The sequence below is a fragment of the Cornus florida genome, unplaced genomic scaffold (genome assembly GCF_030987335.1).
Source record: "Cornus florida cultivar Cherokee Brave unplaced genomic scaffold, ASM3098733v1 CherokeeBrave_3.0.0_Hap2_Chr10, whole genome shotgun sequence".
Lineage (NCBI taxonomy): Eukaryota > Viridiplantae > Streptophyta > Magnoliopsida > Cornales > Cornaceae > Cornus > Cornus florida.
In genome coordinates, this window is record NW_026775580.1 from 76183227 (window position 1) to 76205542 (window position 22316).

The 22316-nt window shown below is 34.8% G+C and overlaps 2 protein-coding genes and 2 non-coding genes across 6 annotated transcripts; 2 read left to right on the forward strand and 2 right to left on the reverse strand.

Annotated features, from left to right (window-relative positions):
* Window positions 1–446: 446 nt before the first annotated feature.
* LOC132280680 (U1 spliceosomal RNA) lies at window positions 447–607 on the forward strand. The gene has a single exon (XR_009471680.1). It is a non-coding gene; the product is annotated as a U1 spliceosomal RNA (small nuclear RNA).
* A 4957-nt stretch (window positions 608–5564) lies between these two features.
* Window positions 5565–5725, forward strand: LOC132280663 (U1 spliceosomal RNA). The gene has a single exon (XR_009471667.1). It is a non-coding gene; the product is annotated as a U1 spliceosomal RNA (small nuclear RNA).
* A 1018-nt stretch (window positions 5726–6743) lies between these two features.
* On the reverse strand, window positions 6744–12721 carry LOC132278688 (F-box protein SKIP23-like). Of its 3 annotated transcripts, none has more exons than XR_009471104.1 (3): window positions 11419–12721; window positions 7593–7733; window positions 6744–7340 (listed from the first exon to the last, which is right to left on the reverse strand). XR_009471104.1 is itself a non-coding variant. In XM_059780535.1 (2 exons), exon 1 carries the CDS (start codon window positions 12593–12595, stop codon window positions 11423–11425), a length of 1173 nt encoding a protein of 390 aa, XP_059636518.1. In that variant the 5' UTR covers window positions 12596–12721; the 3' UTR covers window positions 7502–7733; window positions 11419–11422. The 3 variants fall into 3 exon arrangements, 1 of the variants encoding a protein (XP_059636518.1); XR_009471103.1 differs by having other exon boundaries at window positions 6744–7344; XM_059780535.1 differs by lacking the exon at window positions 6744–7340 and having other exon boundaries at window positions 7502–7733.
* A 5715-nt stretch (window positions 12722–18436) lies between these two features.
* LOC132278717 (uncharacterized) lies at window positions 18437–20470 on the reverse strand. The gene is made up of 2 exons (XM_059780577.1): window positions 19137–20470; window positions 18437–19044 (listed from the first exon to the last, which is right to left on the reverse strand). Exons 1-2 carry the CDS (start codon window positions 20381–20383, stop codon window positions 18735–18737), a joined length of 1557 nt encoding a protein of 518 aa, XP_059636560.1. The 5' UTR covers window positions 20384–20470; the 3' UTR covers window positions 18437–18734.
* Between the last annotated feature and the right edge of the window lie 1846 nt (window positions 20471–22316).

Consider the following 22316-nt stretch of genomic DNA (forward strand, 5'->3'; position numbering starts at 1 on the left):
TATTTCTCCTATAATTTAATTAAAAAGAAAGAGTACTAAACCTTGGATTATCATTTTTATAATTTTGTGTAACCAAGGATTAATTTTGAGCTCTCGTCTAAGTGGGAATTTGTACGAAGGATTTATCAATCCATTGGCCTAAGCAGCTCTTGTCTAACTATTTTTTCATCTTTCTTTTTAAATATTTATTATGGCATCTCGTGGTAATAATCACCAGAAAGAAGGGGATTAAGTAAGGGAGTATTAGCTGAAACCATTTGCTACTCATAACCAGAGCAGCAATACAGAGAGAGAAGCAAGCAAGCGAGGCCTTTGATGTTAATGGTAAAAAAATTTTGAAGCTGGGGTTGGGGTTGTGAAATGCATTTTATGATCCCACATCAGAAACGAACAAAATGGAGACAACAGTGGAATGTCTATATAAAGCATGGAAGGGGAACAGATTCATACTTATCTGGATGGGATCAATGGGTGATCAAAAAGGCCTATGGTCTAGGTTGGTGTTCTCCATTGCACTTGGGAGGGTTGCCTGCCTAAGGTTTACCCAAGTGGTGGAGCCTACATCATGATTTGTGATAGTGAGGGTTTGCGTTCGAGCGGCCTCTGTCCAATATATGATTCAAATTATTTTTGAAGGTATCATTTGGCCCATAGTTTTGTAAATTATTTTTGAAGGTATCATTTGGCCCATAGTTTTGTTATGGGAAGACTTCGAAGTCCAAAACCTATGCGAAATGGATCATTGAAAAATTTATGATTTCATAAACACAACTTTTGAGAAAGAGAGGGAAAAGAAATATTAGGAATGCAAATGAGTTAATAAAATAATGAAATCTCTATTCAAAGATTCAGTGATAGTTAAGATGAAGACTCTTAATTATTTCAAAACTGATCTTAAAATTTAAGTTGTCAACACAATATTCAGTAGCTTTACAAAGAGACATGATGCACATTCCCATTATTATGATATAAGAAATTGATAACTCCTTATTTCGCACCAGAATCTTTTATTCTTTTTTTATTCTTTCTAGAATTTAATATTTCTAGAATTTAATAAAAATAAGAGTATTGCTTGATCAAGTGATCAATTCCAAAAACTCGATTTTGGGACTCATAAATTCTAAATATTCACAATCTCTTACAAACCACATTATATCATTTAATAAACTACAACTAAACTTGATACTTCAAAATAGTTCAATCAGTTCTCACGACTAAACACTTTGTGCAAATAATCTTTAGAGGTTAAAGACTATCTAATCCATCTCAACATCTTCAATTAACCAGTGAAGGGCCAATTTTAAATGACGCCATTCTCAGAAGTCTGAATTGATTAGGGTTTACTTGGTTGTGGAATTGGTGGGGACAAAGGTGGATTTACTTGCACACACGTAACCCTAAACATCTGTGGACTTATGTGCGGGTGCTTTGCAATCCGACCAAAAAGTTTAAACAAAGTTTAAGCTATTAGGTGGGGCTAACACCCAACTCATTTCATGTAATACCCCGATAATTTTAAAAGATTTATTAATTAGGATTAATTATTTTATTTTATTTTTCAATGATTTATTTTATTTTATTGAGTGTTAGATTAATTATCTTATTTTAATTAAGTTATATTTCGTGATTATGTATGATGATTGATTGTTTGTGTGGTTGATTATTGATTGAATTATTGGTGTGTTGATTTTATTGGTATTATATGATTTAGTTGTAAATTCTTGTTTGTTTATGTGCTTCATGTAATTAGTTATTTTAATTTCTGTATTTAATTAATTATCTTATTTATTTAAATTAATTGGATTGGGCTTAAGGAAAGTTGGACCAAAAGATGTGGTCTTGGGCTTGTATGAAACCTTATTGGGTTAATTAATGAAGGTCCGTGGTTATTTAATTATTTAAATGATCACTTTTGTATCAATTATATTTATATATATATATAATTATATATAAATATAATTAATTAATAATTGTTATGGAAAGATATATATATAGATATATATTTATTGATATTTATAAGTATATATGATTTAATTAACTAATGAGTTAATTATGGAAGGAATATATATTTATATATATATATATGTTTATAGATATAAATTATTTAAAGATTATTATTTTAATTCATAATACTAGTTGGAATAGGATTTGGAATTTAAGGTGTATAAAAATACACATAAGGCTTTAGGGTTAAAGGTTTTACACGTTAGAAAAATAAAACAGACAGAGAGAGAGGAAGAAGAAGGGCTGACAAGGAGGAGGTCGGATCTGAAAAGGAGGACGTCGGAATTGGAAGAGATAATTAAAGCTTAAAGCGTCGGTTTCGTTTCGAAACCTTCAGGCGAGTTTTCTCTAACTTTCCTCTTAGAACTCATAAGGATTTCACCTTGAGTATCAAGGCTTTAATTAAATTTATTTGTTTAAAAATTATGGTTAGATCGGAATAATTAAAAAGTATAAACTATTATATTTGATTTTTTAGATTATTGGATTTTAATTGATATATATAGGTGTTATGTATATTTTAAAATCAATCTATAGGTGGATTTGTGACCCAAGAGAGTTAATTATGGTTTCTTTATTTTCTAGAATTGTTCTGTAATTTTCTGAATTTTTTTTTGATATTTTTAGGAATTTATTAGGATTTATTTTCCTATTATTTGTTAGGAAAATAATTATATATATATATACTAGGTAACTGGCGCATGTGGAGCGGCGGCACAATAAAGAATTGATCCAGTGCGGCGCGGTGTAGGATAATAGGGTGTATACGCCAATTAGGGCCATTAGATTAATTAAACTTATGTGAATTGATATGGTGCATCGCGGCGCATAAAACTTTGGTGCGCATGTATATCTGGACCATAGAAGTGGTCTGGTCAACTATGGGATTATTTGGTGTATTGCAGACCATGAGAAGATGGTGCACTCGCTGATCTGGACCTTAGATCTATTATAGTTAATAGAAAATAATCTAGTGTGAGCGTGTTCATTTGCGCACTCATTTATGACCATTGGATGCGGCATAAAAGAAGTGATGGATTCAGTGTGGTGAGCTCACGGTAGCTGAAAGAGCTTAGCCAATACCAGCACACAAGGAGGCTTGAATCCAGCGCGTGCAAGTGCATAGTAAGCACGTGGGCGCGCGTGGGAAACTATGTTGGCCTAATTCGACACTAGAAATTAAAACGGTCATAACTTAGTCATTTTAAATCGAAATTGGGTCATTCTTGAGCTCAAATTCAAGGATTTTTCGTCTTCTTTCTAATGGTACCAATTTCATTATCAGATTCCCATCCTACTAGGAGATATTTATGTTTTAGTGAGAAAGTGTCGGAAAACTATTTAAACCAATATGGAGTATTTAAAGGAAACTATTTCTGACATATTTAGTTGCACTAATTTGTGTAAATATAATAAATTAATAATTTATTATGGAAGGAAGTGTATATATATATATATATATATATATATATATATATATATATATATATATATATATATAATTATTTATATATGTGTATATATAGTTTAATTTGTCTATGAGTTGTATGGAAGGATGAATATATATATATGTATGTATGTATGTATATTGATTTTAAATAATCAAGGATTATTAAAGAAGGTGTTAAACACATAAATACATTAAATAACATATGTGTAGGTATATATATATATAAATCATTTAAGATGATTAATATTATCATTCTTATTTGGCATATCTTAATAGGCTGGTTGTTAAATTAATGATATGCGTATAATATGCATGTGATGGCTATGTATGATTTAGCGTATTGTTAATTTTAAAGTTAATTCATGGTTAAAGTGTGGGCATGGATGAATTGTCAAGTGATTAAATATATTATCTAAATATTTGTATGAATAGAATACATATATGGAAAGTATGGATGAATTGCTAATTAAATGTATGAATAAATATACATGTGGAGGCATGGTTGAATTGCCAATGTATAAATATACATATACGGAGGCATGGTTGAATTGCCAATGTATAAATAAATATACTTATGGAGGCATGGTTGAATTGCCAATATATAAATAAAAATATTTACAATGGCATGGTTGATTTGCCAAAGCATAATTACGTTGTTATGTGTTAGATGATTAAAATATCATCTATGGTTGTTGTATGTATGGATTGGATTAGGGTTAGATATTTTTAAATGAGAATAGTTTAGTACTTACTGGTTAGTGTATTATTTTACATTAATAAAATAATATTGGGGAAGACGTGGATGATTTGTCAAAACTTGGATTTTTGATATGTGATTTAAACAATTAAAATCATTATCGGGTTGGGATTAAATAGAGTATTTCTTTTATTATAATTTGTTGTTTAAATGATTAAACAACTGACTAGGATGGGATTAAGGTCAAAGGAGTTTTTATAAAATGAAATGGTAGATTGGTCTAGGTATGAATATTATTTTAATAATTATTTAATAGGTATGGAAATTTAATAAACCTATTAATGGATGTGATTAGTATAGTATATATAATTATATATAGACATGTATATCGTGCTTTATTAAAGTTAAAACTTTATTAGGTTTGGTTTTGATCAGAGATGATCTGCTTATTGGTTTTCAGAGGCCTGGTAGAGTGAACTTGCTCGTAGGGTTTAACCCACGATTTATTTTTCAGGTTATTAGAGGTTCCAGTCTCGAGGTTGAGGATCCGCAGCTGGGAGACTGTCATTCGTCTATTCATCTTGTGTACTTTTAAATAGTATTGGATTATTGGATAATGTTTTAAGGGGTCCTTGAGTTATGGGATTTCCGAATTGTAATTGTTGGAGAATCATTAAGTAATATTTATTTATTAGTTTTCTTCAGCGGTTTATTTATTCTTTATTATTCATCTTTGTATTCTGTGCTTGTTAAATACTTAAATTGTTTTGATATCCCTTGATTTTGTGCGCGGACTTGATCAATCCGTGTTCCAAAATTAGGGGGTATCACATTTCACTTCCTATCTGGATTCGATGTAAGATAAAACTAAAGTTTAATCTATTACCTGGGTGGGGGATCCAGACGCCTCCGGACCTGTTGCTTGGCTTGATACCGGATCAAGGTTTGGCAATGATACCAATTATAATAGGCGGGTACTTTGCGATCCGACCCAAAAATTTAAATTATTAAGTGATATATACTCATCTCACTTCCCATCCGGATCCGATGGGGGATAAACGTCTAACAGTTTTCCTCACAAGTTACACAACTTAAACATTGTGAAGTAACCAAGAATTATCAATTTTATAATGTTGTGTAACCAAGGATTAATTTTGATCCCACGTATAAGTGGGAATTTGTATGAAGGATTTATCAATCAATCCATTGGCCTAAGCAGTTCTTTTCTAACAATGAGAGGATTAAGAAAAGGGAGTATTCAGCAGAAAGCGAAACCAAAGAAGCAAATGAGGCTTTGATATCATTGGTGAAGTTGTGGGTTGTGAAATGCATTTGATGATCCCACATCGGAAACTTACAAAAGCAAGACTCTGTGGAACTTCTATATAAACCATCGAAAGCTAATGTTGCAACATACTTACCTGGACGGGGTCAATGGGTGATCAAGAAGGCCCATGGCCTAGGTTGGTGACCTCCATTGCACTCAGGAGGGGTGCCCGCCTAAGGTCTACCCAAGTGGTGGAGCCTACGTCATAATTTGTTGCAGTGGGGGCCTGCGTTCGCGCGGCCCCTTCCCAATGTATTATTCAGAGTTTTTGCTTGGCCCAAAGTATTTTTTGGGCTCATAATTTTTGTTTTAACTTTTTAAATCTGAAGAATTTTTTAAACACAAAAGTGTATTAAATTTTTTTTGAACTATTGGAGAAAATCATTCTCCTCACAACATATGAAACTTACAGATAGTATTTATTTCTAGAATATATATATATATATTTATTTTGGGAAACTGTTCTTAATAATTCCTATTGATCATTGAAAAAAATTATAATTTTTTAAACACATCTAAAGGAACTCATAATCTGTGTGTGAGAGAGAGAGGAAATATTAAGAATACAAATGAGTTAATAAAAAAAATGAATTTCTTTTTTTTTCGGAAGGTAAAAATAATGAATTTCCATTCAAAGATTTAGTGATAGTTAAAATGAACAACATATCTTAATCTAAATTTAAGTTGTATACACTCAGAATATTTAGTACCTTATAAAGGTCTGTTCAAGACATGATGCACATTCCCGTTGCCAAGATACAATATACACTTGTTCATTAAAAAAAGTGCAATTTTCAAGCCAAGCTTAAAAATAAATCCAAACTAACTTCAAGTCAACCACAAATGTATCTAAGCTCGCATAGCAAAATTTAGAAAATAAAGAGAAAAAAGCTGATTAACCTACAAGTTCTAACTTATTTCTCAAGTACTCCCTGTGATTTTGGAAACAAAAAAGTGGGAAAAATAGAAATGTCCGCCCCCCTTTGACCAATAAACTTCCTTACAATGTCTATGGACATCTCTCTTACACAGTTACACTTGTAAGGCTATGTGTGAAAGGGACTGGAATGCAATATTTTGGGTTGCGTAAATCTATCTTTACATTAACTCGAGTACGTATGTCGAATTCATGTATGCATCCGTGTGTCGGACGTGCCAAATCTCCAAACAAAGAGAGACATGAACACAACAAACTATAAAACTAAATTATGTTTATGTAACATAGTTTTCATTATTGCCATTTCACTCAATTCAAAACAATAATATAATAAAACTGAATTATTGGACACATTTTAAAAGTGTGTATCCAACCAAAAGTGTCAGACATATATTCCATATTAATGTCCGAGCAATGTGTGTCGGACGTGCCCACTTTACCTACTTTTGAAGAATCCATGTAACATAAGCAAAGATATCACTCCCCTTTAAATTTTCTTTTCTTTCTCCATTTTCTCTTTTCAAAGTTTTGAAAAGGTACATGCCTTCTAATTTAGATAAGACCATTATCTTAGGTTGGTCTCACCCACATGAGATGTTGCAAGGAAAAGACTCTGGATAGATCTAATTCCAAGTTTCTACCATCGAACCAAATGGCCTTTTAAGTTGGACCATAAATCCTCCACTGTTTGTAGTTTCTTTTTCATTTGCTTTCGCTAGTGCTAAACTATTTCAGCTTCATGTACTAGAGTTGTAGAGCGAGGAACACCCACGCTTCAAAGTTTTGGGTCTCATTATGTAGGCCACGCAATGGAAGGTAGCTCTTTCCTTTCGACGACCCTTCCCCGAATCAATCAATGTCCTTCTGGCTTCTACAAGGGGACTCTGAACATTACACCTTTCCGAGGGCAGAAGGGGAGTAACACCTGACTTCAAGACCATAAGGACAACAATCAAATTCTATCTAGAGGTGCACTTTTCGGTAGAAGTGCACGAGTTCAGGTCAAGCTTGATCGAAACCAAGGTTCAAACATGGTCATTCTCTAAAAAGAAGAAGAAACTACTGAGCACAATATCAGTTGTATCATTCTTAAACAACCCAATATCCTTCTTATTTAAAGCAACCAGGGAGCAGAGGAGAACACAAGTTAAAAGCTTGAAGCAATTAAACAACTTACAAGTTTCTGCATTAACCAATCATATTTACAGATTTGAAAGCCGACCACCTCCTTATGAGGAAGGCATCAATCAGTTGATAGCCAAACTCAGACAACAATTTCATGATATGAAGTGCTATTAAGGAGCTAACCACGCCGGCTCTGCAGAGAAAGAAAACCATAAATCAAGGGAACTCCCAAAAAACAAAACCAAAATAAATCAAAGATCTTGCAGATATCTTACATACTTTCTAGTCATGAAGATTTCTAGCTATCAGACAACACAAAAAAAAAAAAAAAAAAAAAAATCTCTAGCTATCACAGTTTGTGGACCAATTGCATCTAGCTGTACCCTCAGCCTCCAGGTCACAGATTCTATATCCATGAGAGGAGAAAATTTTTATCTCAATTTTCTTTTAATTTCTAAACCAATCAATATATGTTATATGAAAAATTCACATATACAACAAAGCTAACAATTTGCATGACACTTCTCCCTAAAAGCCACATATACAACAAAGCTGCTTCACCCGGTTGGTGATCGTCATGTCCTTTACTGATTGTTACGGCGGCTGTCTCCTACCATGGCCATCACAAAATTGAAAGCTAACAGAAAGTATACACATTTTGGGTGTTTTGTAAATTAAATGACTTCTTTTTTGTTTTACATCCAAAAACATGTGAAGAAATTAAATGCATCGATTGTGGGGAGAGAGAGAAGGAGAGGTAGTAGGAATCACAGAGACAAACATGATAAAACATATGGATTCCATTGAAGAGGTTGAGGAGTGTTGATGTGCATCAATGGTTACACCCACCCCTGTGACCAATATATCTATCTCCAACTTAAACAGGGAAACAAGTAGAGCTCTTTTTCTTAAATATTAAATGGACCTTAATTGCACCTTCAAAGTAAGTTGAAGATGAACGAGGCGATGTAATATCAATCAGTAAGCAATTATTTAGGGGATGTCATTCCGAATGCACCCTCATAGCTTACATATGTGCTGAAGAATTGATCCACTGTACTTTTTTTTTTAATTCATACAAATTAAAAAAATCACTTCCCCGTAGGTGCAGAAATTTACAAAAAGACAAGAACAGAGCAAACTCACACCAATAACACTCAAGAATTGTACTAAGACACTTGTTATTGCTTAGACTAGGCCTCTTGAGTCTTGTATACAAGAATACAATGTAACAGTCTTTTACCACTATTTTTCAGATATCTCCCTTAGTCGCCTTTTCTCCTGTATAACTTTTCTCCTATTTATACAGAGAATTATACTCGACTTCCGGCCCATCTAGTCCCTGATTTTCTGGGGTTGGGGCTAAGCTCCCCTTTTGGGGATATAATTGGGTCATGTCAATCCCAATTTGGTTCTTTGCTGATTCCATGGGATCCTGGCTTATCATTTTGCTAATTTGGGGGGCCGATCGGTCTCTTAGGTGCATTCGACTGGCCACGAGTGTTGTTCATGTTGGCAAGTGCATTGTCATGTTGTGTTTCGTACAGGTGCTGTACCTTCATTGGTGGGAAATTTCCCTCCACACCTCATTTTTGGATCTCTATGATTCCCTCACATGCACACGAACTCAAACACATAAATATACAAGCTCATTGTAGTAGACTCACAACATACGCATGACATAACTGAGTTCTCATGCTAGAAATGGAGAGAGTTGTGTCCCCAACAGCTCAAGTCCATGTCACTATACAGACTAAGTATCCACATCTACAATAGCTGGGTGTAAATTGAAGATATTCCAGGATCTCATTTATTTTATCTGATCTGTAAGTAGTAAAATTTTGTGTTCTTGCCTTCTAAATGGTGCATGTGTTCGGCTTAGACAGAATTTCAATTTATTAGTTGCTCTATACGCTTAAAATTTGTCTACCAATGTGTCAATTAGCTAATTCAATATGTCCAAACTCAGACAGAAGCAACATGTTCTTGTAACTCTTTCAAATATCTAAAAAGAAAATTTCCAGATTGTTCAAGTACAATTATACAGTTTCTTTGAAGAGGGTTGAAATGACAATAACAAGTTACATCAACAGGCATAAACTTCAACCGTTTTAAAGGGCAACAAAGATCCAAATAGACAACTACTTGGGTATCACACGAACAACTCCCATCTATCATTTTTCTTCAACAATCAGCCAGACTATAATACAATAAGCAAAGGCAAAATATCCATATCTATTTGTTTTCTTACAACAAAATTCAGCCAGACCATAAGACAACAAGCACTTCAAAATATCCATTACAACTATCTTTTCCCTATCAATTCTGCTGACATCGTGTCTCTTGGCCTCAGTTCTGATAACTAAAGATGTCAAAATAGTTAGATTTAACTTATTTTCCTGAAGATAATTTTACTGTGATTCTGTATATTTGACCATCTTTATATCACAAGTGTAAACCAGTTTAAGAAGGAAGAAGAAAAGGCAAGGCATTACACGTGAGGAATATCAACAAAAAAAAAAAAAAAAAAAAAAAAAAGAATGGCTCTAGAATTTAAGAACAATACAAAAATTCCTCTGCAGAGAACACCAACATCATAAGAATTTGATCCAACAAAAAATTTAAAACTATATATCTCGAAAAAATTGACAAGGCAAACCAAAAGTAATTTAATTAGACAATTATCTATTGATATCAAACCAGACTATAACTGCTTCGCAGAAACCACAACCTAGATACAATTGCTTTCTTATTTGACATATTAGTTTTACATATGTTTAATACTTCACTTCACTAGTTTGATAAACAAGTCTATATTTGCCTTGAGTTTAACAAAAAAAAAAAAAAAAAGTCTATATTGACATTTAAGATTTTGCAATAATAAGTTAAAGGCTTCTGAAGCAACGTCATTTTCGTCTCTTTTAAGCAACAGTATATTGGAATCAAAATCAAATGTGATATTCCATATCAAAACCAATTGTGATATTACATGCACTTCTGGCTTTTATGAGATGCTACAGGAAAATTCTTTGAATGTTATACAATTACATGACCACAAATTAGCTTATTTACAATTTAATGATTAGAATCTTCCGTGTAAAGTTTAAATTTTTTTAGTTTTCATCTTTTATTAAAAGCAGCCACGTTTGTAAGCACTTGAGCCTCAAGAACAAGAGCAAGACCCCACACTGTCAATTCCTAAGAGCCTCTTCCGACAACCCTTGAATTTTAATGGCACCACTATGATTTACATAACATTTTAACGCAATCATCATCATTTAAATGGTGTCATTTAGACCAATGGAACGTCATTGAATTTCTTCAAACATGGTTATTTTAAAATCCTTACTTTGACAGAATTCAATATCTTGAAATCATTTTTGAGATGCTACCATTTTCAAAATGACTCCATTATGATAAGGAATTTTTCACGGAAAAGCTATGTAAATAGCTAACTGGCCAATTCAAATTCAAGGAAAATCCAAACATATCCTAAAACCATAGCCTTGAATGAAATCCCACCTGATTTCCGTATCATCCTAAATTATTGTCTATCCATTGATTCATGTTCATGAATGAAATTTCAAAAAGCAGCGTCAAGAACCTCATCCACATTATTATAGAATTACTGAGAAACAAACAAAATAAGGGCCCTAAGTTATCACATATAGAAATTGTGGTTGCAGAGTAAAGACACATAATCAGAAAGAATTAAAGAAGCATATGAAAAATGTAAGCTTGAAAACTAGGGGGAAAAAATGTAATGTAAGCTTGAAGGAAGAACACTGAAAATCTCAATATACCCGTAATCAATCAGCTCAGCTATGAGATGAATAAAATATCATACATATTTCAGAAATACAAATCACAGCACTTACATAGTCAACATGCATTTGGAGTAATCCAAATTGGCGGAGGCCAACCGGACGGAGAATGATAACAGGGGAATGTTTCAATAGTACCATCTTCTAAGTTGTAGATACCCAAATCATGATCCCAAGGAGCATCATCATAATTTGACTCAGAATAATCATCAGTGTAATAGATGCAATTTCCTTCACATCCAGGAAAATCCGAAGCTGACAAAGCAAATGAAGAATTTTCCCCCAAGAACAACATCTGATCACCCAAATTTGTCACTTCCTCCCAGTTTGAGTTACTCAAATTCAGCCTATACACTTTGAATAACACTGTCTTATATACAAAAATTTCAAATAGATCCTCATCATATTCAGTGTCTAAATACCTAGTTACCAATAGGAACTGGTTCATCGAACGCACCAAATACTGCATATCACCACCAAACTGTGGCGGTGTATCCATAATTGAAACCCTAGGTGACGGACCACAAACATCACAAATAGCAATAGCTCCATATTTATCCACAGCATAAAACAATCCATTATAGTATATAACATCCTCACAGTAAGACTCTGAACCTTCTATACACCTCCAAGACTTGTCTCCCTTTTTGCAAAAAGCAAGATCACCTGTTCGATTGAGTATCGCTAAAGCAACGAAATCGGAATCATTCGAAGGACTTGACGAGAGAATCACTTTCTTAATGAAATTGTTTCGCATGTCCTTCAAATTGCAAGTGTAGACAACACCGGCCGGTGACCTGAGAGAGTATTCGCGGCCGATATCGGAGAAATTGAAGCCAATAACGTTCGGAAACGTCGATAACGGAGGGAGGTGAATCTTGGATCTGGTGAAGGGATTGAGAAGGTAGATCTCCGGCGACTCGTGGAGGAATACGAGCCAGCCGTGGGAAGATCCGCAGCGGCGACGGTGGTAGGGGATTTCAGGGAGGTCGAGGCGGTGGGTTTTGTTGGTGGAGAGGTTGAAGAAGCTACGGCGGTGGGTTTGGTGGGTCCGGGGAGGGGGAAGCATCAGCCATGGGAGTTGGCAGGGGAGGTGGAGAGGGGTTCTAGGGATTGAAGATCTCCATTTGACGCATACAGCTCGGCATCTAATGTAGTCGATGAGGATGGTGAGTTTCCCGGCGATGGTTTCGAGCAATTCCGGCGGGAGTTCAGTCCAGTCGGCGGCCATGTCTGGCCGCCGGTGTCCCTATTAGTGAGATTTTTTTTCCCTCTTCTTTTTGATGTTTTTTATGCAGCGTTGAATGATGATGAATTTGGCAGGATTTTTGTATTTTAGCGTAGGATTCTTATTGTTAGTAAAGAGTTTTAAATGGAATTGAATTTAAAGGAATTTTGAATATCAAAATATAATATTTTACAAAATTTCATAAAAGTATTAGATAATGATTTTTTATTATTATTAGTCTTACTACTATTTCATAGGAAATTTATCAAAATTGAATAAATATAAACTCGGGCAAGTCAGGACTGCATAAATATAAATTTAATTATCAGATTCGGTTGTATTATATATAAGATTAACAACAAAGTTAATGAAAGAACAATTCCTTGGAATCGACTCTGAAATAATGATCTTGGTGTGGACTTATTTTAATCAAGTGGAAAATAACATTGCCTTCAACTAGGAATCTGCCATTTAACCCCTGAGAATACTTAGGAATGAACGAAATAAAGCAAGCCTATATGTGCTACTAATCAATGTCATACCGGCTTAAACAAGTTTAATACTCAAATGAAACATTAAATTTCAATACCTATAAAATTTAGATTTTTTTTTTTTTGGGTAACTCTATAAAATATAGATAACTTACCTAAACAGAAGAATAAAGATTGCATTGCATTTCAGTTCCTGTTAGGGACTCACTTGTCCTATAAAGTACTATATTTTATCTACTTGTTGCAGGATTGATAAATCAACTTTAGCATATCATCTTGATGTATCATCATCAGCTCTTATAAATAATTATGCTGCAATATGTTTTGGTTTTGATTAGTGCAAATAATTTATTCATGTGCTTGTGGAACTTTTGCAGATTGAACTCTTACCTGTTCGGATTGGATCTTTGTGTACACAATGGGTGCATCTTTTGCATGCTTGTATAGGATCTGTTATAAGAGCACTAAATGCCATGCATTTTCTTGAGAATTTTTCGTTCCACAAGTATTGGAATTTTAAATTTTGTTATATTCCAATTTTGCTTCTTTATTCTCCACTTCTCCTTGTAATTTGATCAGTAATAATACAAATGATGTCGTTCGGTCATTCAGGGAGCTGTAAGGAACCCTAGTTTTCATTGAACAACTCTAATGACTTGATGTGCAAGGGCCTCTAGCCCAATGGTTTAGCCTCCTCGCCCTCAAAGAGGAGAGGAAGGATTCGAAAGTGTGGGGCTGTACCAGAACTCTAATGACACTATGGAAATGCAACTTAAGATTTAATTGGAGTGGAACTCTAGTGACTTAATGGTAAAGATTTTTATCTACAGTATCAGTTGGCCCATCTTGTGCTGAAAGTAACTTTCTATGGACTGCCGACTAAAATAACTAAGTAATCTGGAACCATCTGAAAGTTCATCTCTAGGTCCCTTGGCAACCTTAATTTTACGAGATTTCAACTTCCTGGTCAAGCCTTTATAATAACGGCTACTGCAAAAACAGTTCGTCGAAGCTCTATTTGGGTAATGTTTGGGTAATGCCAGCCGCCACAAATGGTGTTGTCTCCTCAAAGAGGAGGCTACTTTGATCCGGAGGCTTTGGAGGAGGACGGTGGTGTGGAAACATCTGATCTCAGATTTCGGACAATATGGCAATTTCAGAAGAGGAAGAATCCTCGAAGACTCTGGAACGGGGCTCCTGCCATATGTGGTAGATGCATGCTGAAAAAGCGAGAGATTAAAGGAGTGGGATAGTAGAAATATGCACAACATTAGGCTCAATTCCCTATTTTGGTTTAACCAAACAGGCAAGACCAGTAGGTTTAAGTGCCTGACTAAGATTTTACCAACTGAAGTCCAACAGCATATGAGAGAAATTTGCTCTGCTCGTGATCTTCTCAACAAGCTGCTTTCAGTCACTTGTTAATGCTTAGTCCAGAAAGCTTGGTGAATTGGCCTAATGCTAATTTTAGGGTTATGACTGAGTCGAAATCCCCATGGGCAAGGAGCATTAGGTCAACAAAGATCTTGCAGATTTCCTACATACTTTCTAGTAATGAAGATCTCTAGCTGTCAAGACTCATAAAAGTAAAAATAAAAATAAAAGATCTCCAGCTATCACAGTTTGTGGACCAATTGCATCTAGCTGTGCCCCAATCACATATAGAAAAAATTTATCACAGTTTCTTTTATATCTAAACCAATCAATATATGTATATATGGAAAATTCACATATACACATGAACTAACACATAAACATACAAGTCCAATGTAGCAGACTCACAATTTACACAAGATAGAACCGCGTTCTCATGCTAGAATTGGGGAGAGTTGTGTCCCCAACAAATCAAGTCCATGTCACTACGCGGACTAATATCCCACATTTACAGATCATAGAACAAATCATGTAATAGCAGGATGGCAGGATCTCTTTTATTTTATCTGATCTGTAAGTAGTTAAAATTCGTGTTCTGACCTTCTAAATGGTGCATGTGTTCAACTTAGAGTCAATTCCAATTTATTTGTTGCTCTATCTGCTTAAATTTTGTCTACCAATGTGTCAATTAGCTAATTCAATCTGTCCAAACTCGGATAGAAGCAGCATTTCCTTGCAATTCTTTCAATATCTACAAAGAAAATTTTCAGATTGTTCAAGAACAGTTGATATACAGTTTCTTTGAAGAGGGTTGAAATGATGATACGAGTTACATCAACAGGCTTCACCTTCAAACATTTTTAGAGGGCAGCAAAGATCCAAATAGACGACTACTTGGGTATCACACAAACAACTCCTACCTATCATTTTTCTTCAACAATCAGCCAGACTATAGGACAATAAACAGGCAAGATAATAATATCCATATCTTTACTACAAAATTCAGCCAGACCATAAGACAACAAGCACATCAAAATATTCATTACTACTATCTTTTCCCCGTCAATTCTGCTGATATTGAATCACTCTTGGCTTCAGTTCTGATAACTACAGATGTAAAAAAAAATTAGATTTATCCTATTTTCCTGAAGATAGTTTTACTGTGATTTGTGTATATTTGGCCAACCTTATAGCACAAGTGTAAATCAGTTTAAGGAAGAAGAAAAGGCAGTGCATGTGAGGAATATCAACTAAAAAAAAAAGGATGGTTCTAGAATTGAAGAACAATTTAAAAATTCCTCTGCAGAGAACACCAACATCATAAGAATTTGATCCAACAAAAAATATTTAAGTCCATATCCCAAAAAAACTTTGACACGGCAAACCAAAAGTAGTTCAATTAGACAATTAGCTAATGATATAAAACCAGACTATAACTGCTTCATAGAAACCACAACCTAGATATGGTTACTTTCTTATTTGATATGTTAGTTTTACATATATTTAACACTTCACTTTACTAGTTTGATGCACAAGGCTAAAATTGGCATTTACAATTTTTTGCAATAATAGGTTAAAGGGTTCTGAAGTGTCATTTTCGTCTCTTTTAAGCAACAGTATATTGGAATCAAAATCAATATTCCATGCACTTCTGACTTTTATGAGATACTACAGCAAAATTCTCTGAATGTTATACAATTACATGACCACAAATTAGCTTATTTACAATTTAATGATTAGATTCTTACATGTAAAGTTTAAATTTATAAGTTTTCATTTTTTATTAATAGCAGCCATATTGTAAACACTCAAGCCTCAAGAAAAAGAGTAAAGCCCCACAATGTGAATTACAAAGAGCCTCCTCAGACATCCCTTGAAATTTTAATGCAATGATCATCATTTAAATGGAATCATGGAGATCCACTTAAATGATGACAGCAGCCATAAGGCTAACATCATGGAGTGATCCATCGCTTCATAGAATGAAATTTATCATAGAGTTCTTACAAAAATGCACAATTGAAAGTCTGAAGTCATATTCAAAATTGTCAAAACATCAAAAATTGAATACATATCACAGACCACTGATTTGAGAATTAGTCTCACACCAACGGGCTAGTGGCCTAACGGTATCAGCCTCTTACTTCCCAAAAGGAGGTCAGGGTTCAAGTCTCAAAAGAGACAAGTGTGTGTGAGTACCAATTAGGAAAAAAAAGAATTAGCCTCACCTAAGATTGAACCAACTAACTTACAGAAATATAGCCACCTTATATCCACCAAATCTCCCAGGCCACTGATTTGAGAATTGGCATCCCTTATTTATTGTTTAAAAGTAACATTTCGTAAGCACCAGTGGTCCAACTTATCCTAACACATCACTACGTCTCATTCCATTATCTAATACCTAATCCGATGAAGTAATGGAATTAAATTAATGAGTCTCCCAGAGATGATGTCGTAAAATGCAAGTTATGTAACTTATGTTCATATTAAAGAAGCCCAAAAATATTTAGGATGGAGGTGGCTAGTCGCATAACTACATTTTAGAAGATGTAAACAAGTTGAAGAGACAAAATCCAATAAGCCTTTTAAACTTTCTATGGATCAAAATTTGAAGAAGATGCATTAGAAAATTATGAAATTATCTTGACTCTTTAAAGGATAGCATGTTATATGTACTAAAAACACAACAAAAAGCAAAGAGCAAATCTATGCTATATAACCATAGCAATGTAAATTTCTATAGTATCGACTATTCGAGGTTAGGAGGGTAGACTAAATAAAGGCCTAAACTTTGTCATTACTTGCATTTCAGTTCTAGTTAGCGACTCACTTGTCATATTAAGTACTTAAAAAGTTATTTTTTAAATAATTTTCTTAAAATTAAACCATAAAATTTACTTCTTAAGGCTCATTTTCTAACTTTGGAGCACAATTAGTTCTTTTTCTTGGAAATTGTGTCACATGATCCAGACCTAAATAAAGTATGAAGGTAATGACTGAAGAATGCACTCCAATAAATTAGGGGATTTCTCAAAAATTGAAAATGTTACAAAAGCTTTCAAAGTCTAAACCCTACCAATACAAAATTGTGCAAGCATAGAAGTAAATCAGAGAGTAAAAATAGAAAAGTTATATATCTAGGTGCAATTATAGAGAGAGGAGAAAGAAAAAGCAAGGAAAGATAGCAACAATTTTGAGTGCTGACTGCTGTCGATGGTCATGAGAAAGAGAGAGATAGAGAGAATGAATTAATATGTGTGACAGGGAATGGAAGCAAACAAAAGACAAGGGAGTTTGTTAGTCTGATTTAGTCCTGCTTTAATTCTTTTATTCCCCAACTCACATAGAGGAATGAGCATTCCAATCTATATATATATATATATATATATATATATATATATATATAAGTCTAACATCATGGAGTGATCCATTGCTTCTTAGAATGGAATTTCTCATGGAGTTCTTACAAAAATGCATAATTGTAAGTCTAACGTAATATTCAAATTTGTCAAAACATCAAAAATTGAATACATATCCTAGGAGTATATATTCCTGCTTCTCTGGACTAGCTCTTTTATTGTATATTTCTTACCTGCAATTGGAAAAAGGCAACCCGATAATTCCAGAAACTCCACGGTTAACCACCATGATCAGATCACGCCTTAACACCCTCCTTAACCTCTCGCCTAATTTGAGAATCATCATCTCTTATCAACGGTTTAAATGTAACATTTCATAAGCACCAGTGGTCCAACATGTCCTAACACATTACTACGTCTCATTTCATTATTTGACACCTAATGCCAATGAAGAAATAGATTTAAATTACTGAGTCTCCTAAAGATGATGTTGTAAAATGAAGGTTACATTCATATTAAAGAAGCCCATAAATATTTATGATAGAGGTGACTAGTAGCATAACTACAATTTAGGAGGTGCAAACAAGATGCAAATCTTAGAAATGAACATCCTAAAGAGACAAAATCCAATAAGCCTTTTAAACTTTTGATGGATCGATAATTGAAGATACATTAGAAAATTATAAAATAACCTTGACGGATTAAAGGATCCACATGTTATATGCACTAAATGCACAACATAAAGCAGAGAACAAAACTATGCTATATAACAGTAGCCATGTAAAGTTTCTCGCCAATCAAGTTTAGGAGGTTAGATTAAATAAAGGCCTCAAATTGACAAAGTGAGTACTTTCAGACTCGAGTCCGCAGATCATCAACTAAGTGATGTTTAAAAGCACCTACCAGCATAACAATTTACTCAGCCATGTCCTCCACTTCAGCACTTTTCACTTCAGGGGTTCCCCCATTGCTCACATCACGAAGGTCGGGATAATTCCGGTGGTTCAGGGAATGCAACCATAGGCCAACGACTCCTTCCTTATGCTCCATTGATGCAATATGAGAGTATATGTGCTTCATTTTGAATTCCTCCGCCTCTACTGCATAAGGTTTCATAGACAGTTCCTCATGACTGTCTTTCCATTTCTGGTTATATGAAGCAAAGAAGCACTCGTCCAAGTACAAGCCAACCTCTGGAGCAGTAGGAACGTTGATGTTAACATCCCTAAAAAATTTAAAACAAAAGTTTAGTGAAAACATATGTATATATATATTCTGATACAAACAATGCAGCAGCCAAAGCAACAGAGTACTTACTGCTGCAGAGCTGTTTCAAGCAACGATTCAGGCGCACAATGCCTCATAATTGCCACAGCAAGACCAATCATCTTCCGAATCTGATGAAGCATGAAGCTTTGTCCCACAACCTCACACTTCACAAATTCAATACCTTCAACAGTAACTATGGTGTTAGCATTGAAGGAGATGATGTAGCGCCGAGCAGAAGGATCCTCAGCTTTCGTTCGCGTAGTGAAGTTATGAAAATTGTGCGTTCCCTCGTACTGCTTCAAAATTCCATTAAACCGTTCCTTCTCTTTTTCGCCATAACAAAAGTCACTCCTTTTCTCATGTTTTGCATCCCCATTGCTGCACTCATCCATTTTACCTTCAACTTTGTAATCCTCAATGGCCGACTCTGAATGCAAAACATTGCACTCAATTTGGGTAATACCTTTGTCTACGTCCTTCGCAGGTTCAGATTTCGAATCGTTATCAATGCCATTTTCAAAAGAAACTATATTTACCTCTTTTACTTCCAAATGTGATATATTGTTCGATGAAATGTCTGACTCAACTGTGGTTTCAGAATGTAAAACAGTAATATCACTTGACATAACCCTAGAAACAGCTTCTGATTCGAAACTACGTTTACCCATCACTCCTTCGACCTTTCGGCCTCTCTCCGAACACTCCAAACACTTCACAAGTTCGTTTTCGGAACCTAAACTAGCCAACACACTCTCTCTATCGCGATGCGAATTTGGGTCGAGAGCAAAAACGGGTATCAGATAAACATACCTTCGCCGATCGCAGAACTTCTTCGCATTGAACGACCCGGTCACGCGCTTGAACCCGAAGATCCGTATCTGTAGAGGGAGGTTGGAATTGAGGCGATCGACTAGACCGGGCGGGTCGATGTAAAACCGGCCGGAGACGACCTGGCCGACGGCACTGACGCCCTTATCGGTTCGGGCGGACCGGGCCCAGTCGAACCGTTTGGGTTGGCCACGGTCATGTTCGGGGACGGCACCGGAGAAGAAGAGTGCTTCTTCGAGGTCGCCTTCGATGGTTTTGGCGCCAGGGTTCTTTTGCATTCCTTGGTAGCCGACGCCGCAGTAGGCGAAGAATATAGCAATCTTGCGGCGTTTGTACCTCGGTTTTTTCTCCGATGAGGTGGTGGTGGTGGTGGTGGTGCCACGGTCTTCGTCGGAGGAGGTGGTGGTGGTGGACATTTTGAGTTTCTTGGGACTTGGTTGTTTTGGGGGTGATGGAGGGTTTTCCATGATTACTGATGAGTGATCGAGTTTACCATGGCTGTTCGCTACTTGTCCAATTGATGGCCCTGAAAAAACCCTAGACAATAACAGTCAAAACGGTCAATATATATATTGAAATGGTCTTACTTTTTTCTTTTGGTATTAGTTTTTTCAAATGCACACTTTGTTTTTCTTTTTCCTTTTTTATGCATTAATGGTAAGAAATTAGGTTAAGAAAATAGTTTGAAATTTATAAAAGATTGTTTTAGAATTAGATTTTATTTTTTAACTCTCTATTTTCATTTCAAACTGACAACAGATTTTCTAATGCTTTTTCGGAAAACAAGAAAATTGTAATCCAAAATTTGAACCAATTTGACGTTTAATTTGTATGAATTTCAATTTATCTGTTTTATGCATACACAGGCGAATTAAGGCTAGGGTTGCAACTGTAGCAGATCAAATTAAAGTCAAAATTATTTGAATTTTGACTCTTTATTTTTTATTTTTACTAGTTTTAGGTTATATTTAAAGCCGGCTCAATTTACTTATGAAATCGGGAAACAAATTTTTTTATTTTTTATCTTATTTATATTTTATTAATTTCATATTAATATCCTTTATTAATAAATGGATATAATCTTCAATATTACAAAAAATAAATAAATAAAAGAATATGAGTGAAGTTCAATTTTTTTTTTTTTTTTTGTAAACAATTTAATTGATATAAAAATCATTAGTCAAAATATTTCAAGTTTCTCAAGTGAAATGTCGGATTTCAATCCTTTATAAGGACAAGTGGGTGTGTGATTTAAAAGTTTAAGTTTACACGAATTAAGATCCTCACATGTCCTCTTTTTTATTCGAGAACGGACCTAAAATGGAATCCATGGGTCAATTGCCCTCACCGATTTTTTTTTTTTTTTTTTTTTCTTTAACGTTATATTTTAATGTTCACCTAGATTACCAAAAAAATTCACTTTTACCCCTTACACAATTTCTTGGATTATTCTATCCCTAACTTGAATTTGATTCAGCAGACAGACAAATACCAACACTTATTTAATTGTCTACATTTTGTGGCTTCATTCATGATCAGAAAGCACTTGTTTATGCTCTCTTAAGAACTACCACCATTCACTGGGCCTTTAAGTTTCTATATAAGATTTTGGGTTAATTAGTGACACCCCCCGAGGTTTGATGTATTGACAGCCATATACAACTTAGCTATTTTTTGGACAAAGACACCCCCTGTAATTATTGTAATCCAAACAATCCCTTAAAACATTAGAAAAGACGATATAGCCCTTCAATTTAAATTCATTTTTATTGCAAAATATCTGAATTCATAAAAAGTCAAATTTGCCCTTATATATATACACTATATACACTATTGCCCATATATATATATATGGAATAACAGAGAGGAAAAGAGGAGCAGCAGCATCGCCACCACTACCACCCACCATCGCCAGCTGTCACCACCACTACCACCCACCATCGCCAACCATTGCCACCAGTACCACCATCACCCGCCATCGCCGCAGATCGATGTCACATATTGGTTTTTATTGGCCGACGACCGCAACAAATCGTCGATTAGCACCCTGATCATGGAATTGGTCTTCTTCATTTGTAGTAATCAGTGGTGGGTCTTCGGGCTTTTTGGCGTCGTTAAACAAGAAGAAGGGTGGGTCTTCGGGGTCGTTGAAGAAGAAGAAGAAGAAGAGAGGTGGGTCGCCACCGCAAAAACCCCAAGTTCCACCGTCCGATAAAGATCAAATCAGTCTGAATTGATTCACAAAATTTCGCAAACCCTAGGGGGTGGAGGAGTTAGCTTTGGTATCATCCTTTCATGGAAGATAAAGTTAGTTCCTGTTCCGGAAATTGTGACAATTTTTACAGTTACTAAGACCTTGGAAGAAGGCGGAACAAAGATCCTCTACAAATGGCAGCAAGT

What these genes read in the sequence shown, in the direction of transcription:
- LOC132278688 (XM_059780535.1), bottom strand. Translation starts at nt 12,595, where the DNA reads ATGGCCGCCGACTGGACTGAACTCCCGCCGGAATTGCTCGAAACCATC.
- LOC132278717 (XM_059780577.1), bottom strand. Translation starts at nt 20,383, where the DNA reads ATGGAAAACCCTCCATCACCCCCAAAACAACCAAGTCCCAAGAAACTC. An exon ending in CTTGAAACAGCTCTGCAGCA is followed by an intron (nt 19,045 to 19,136) that starts GTAAGTACTCTG and finishes TAAATTTTTTAG; the next exon opens with GGATGTTAACATCAACGTTC.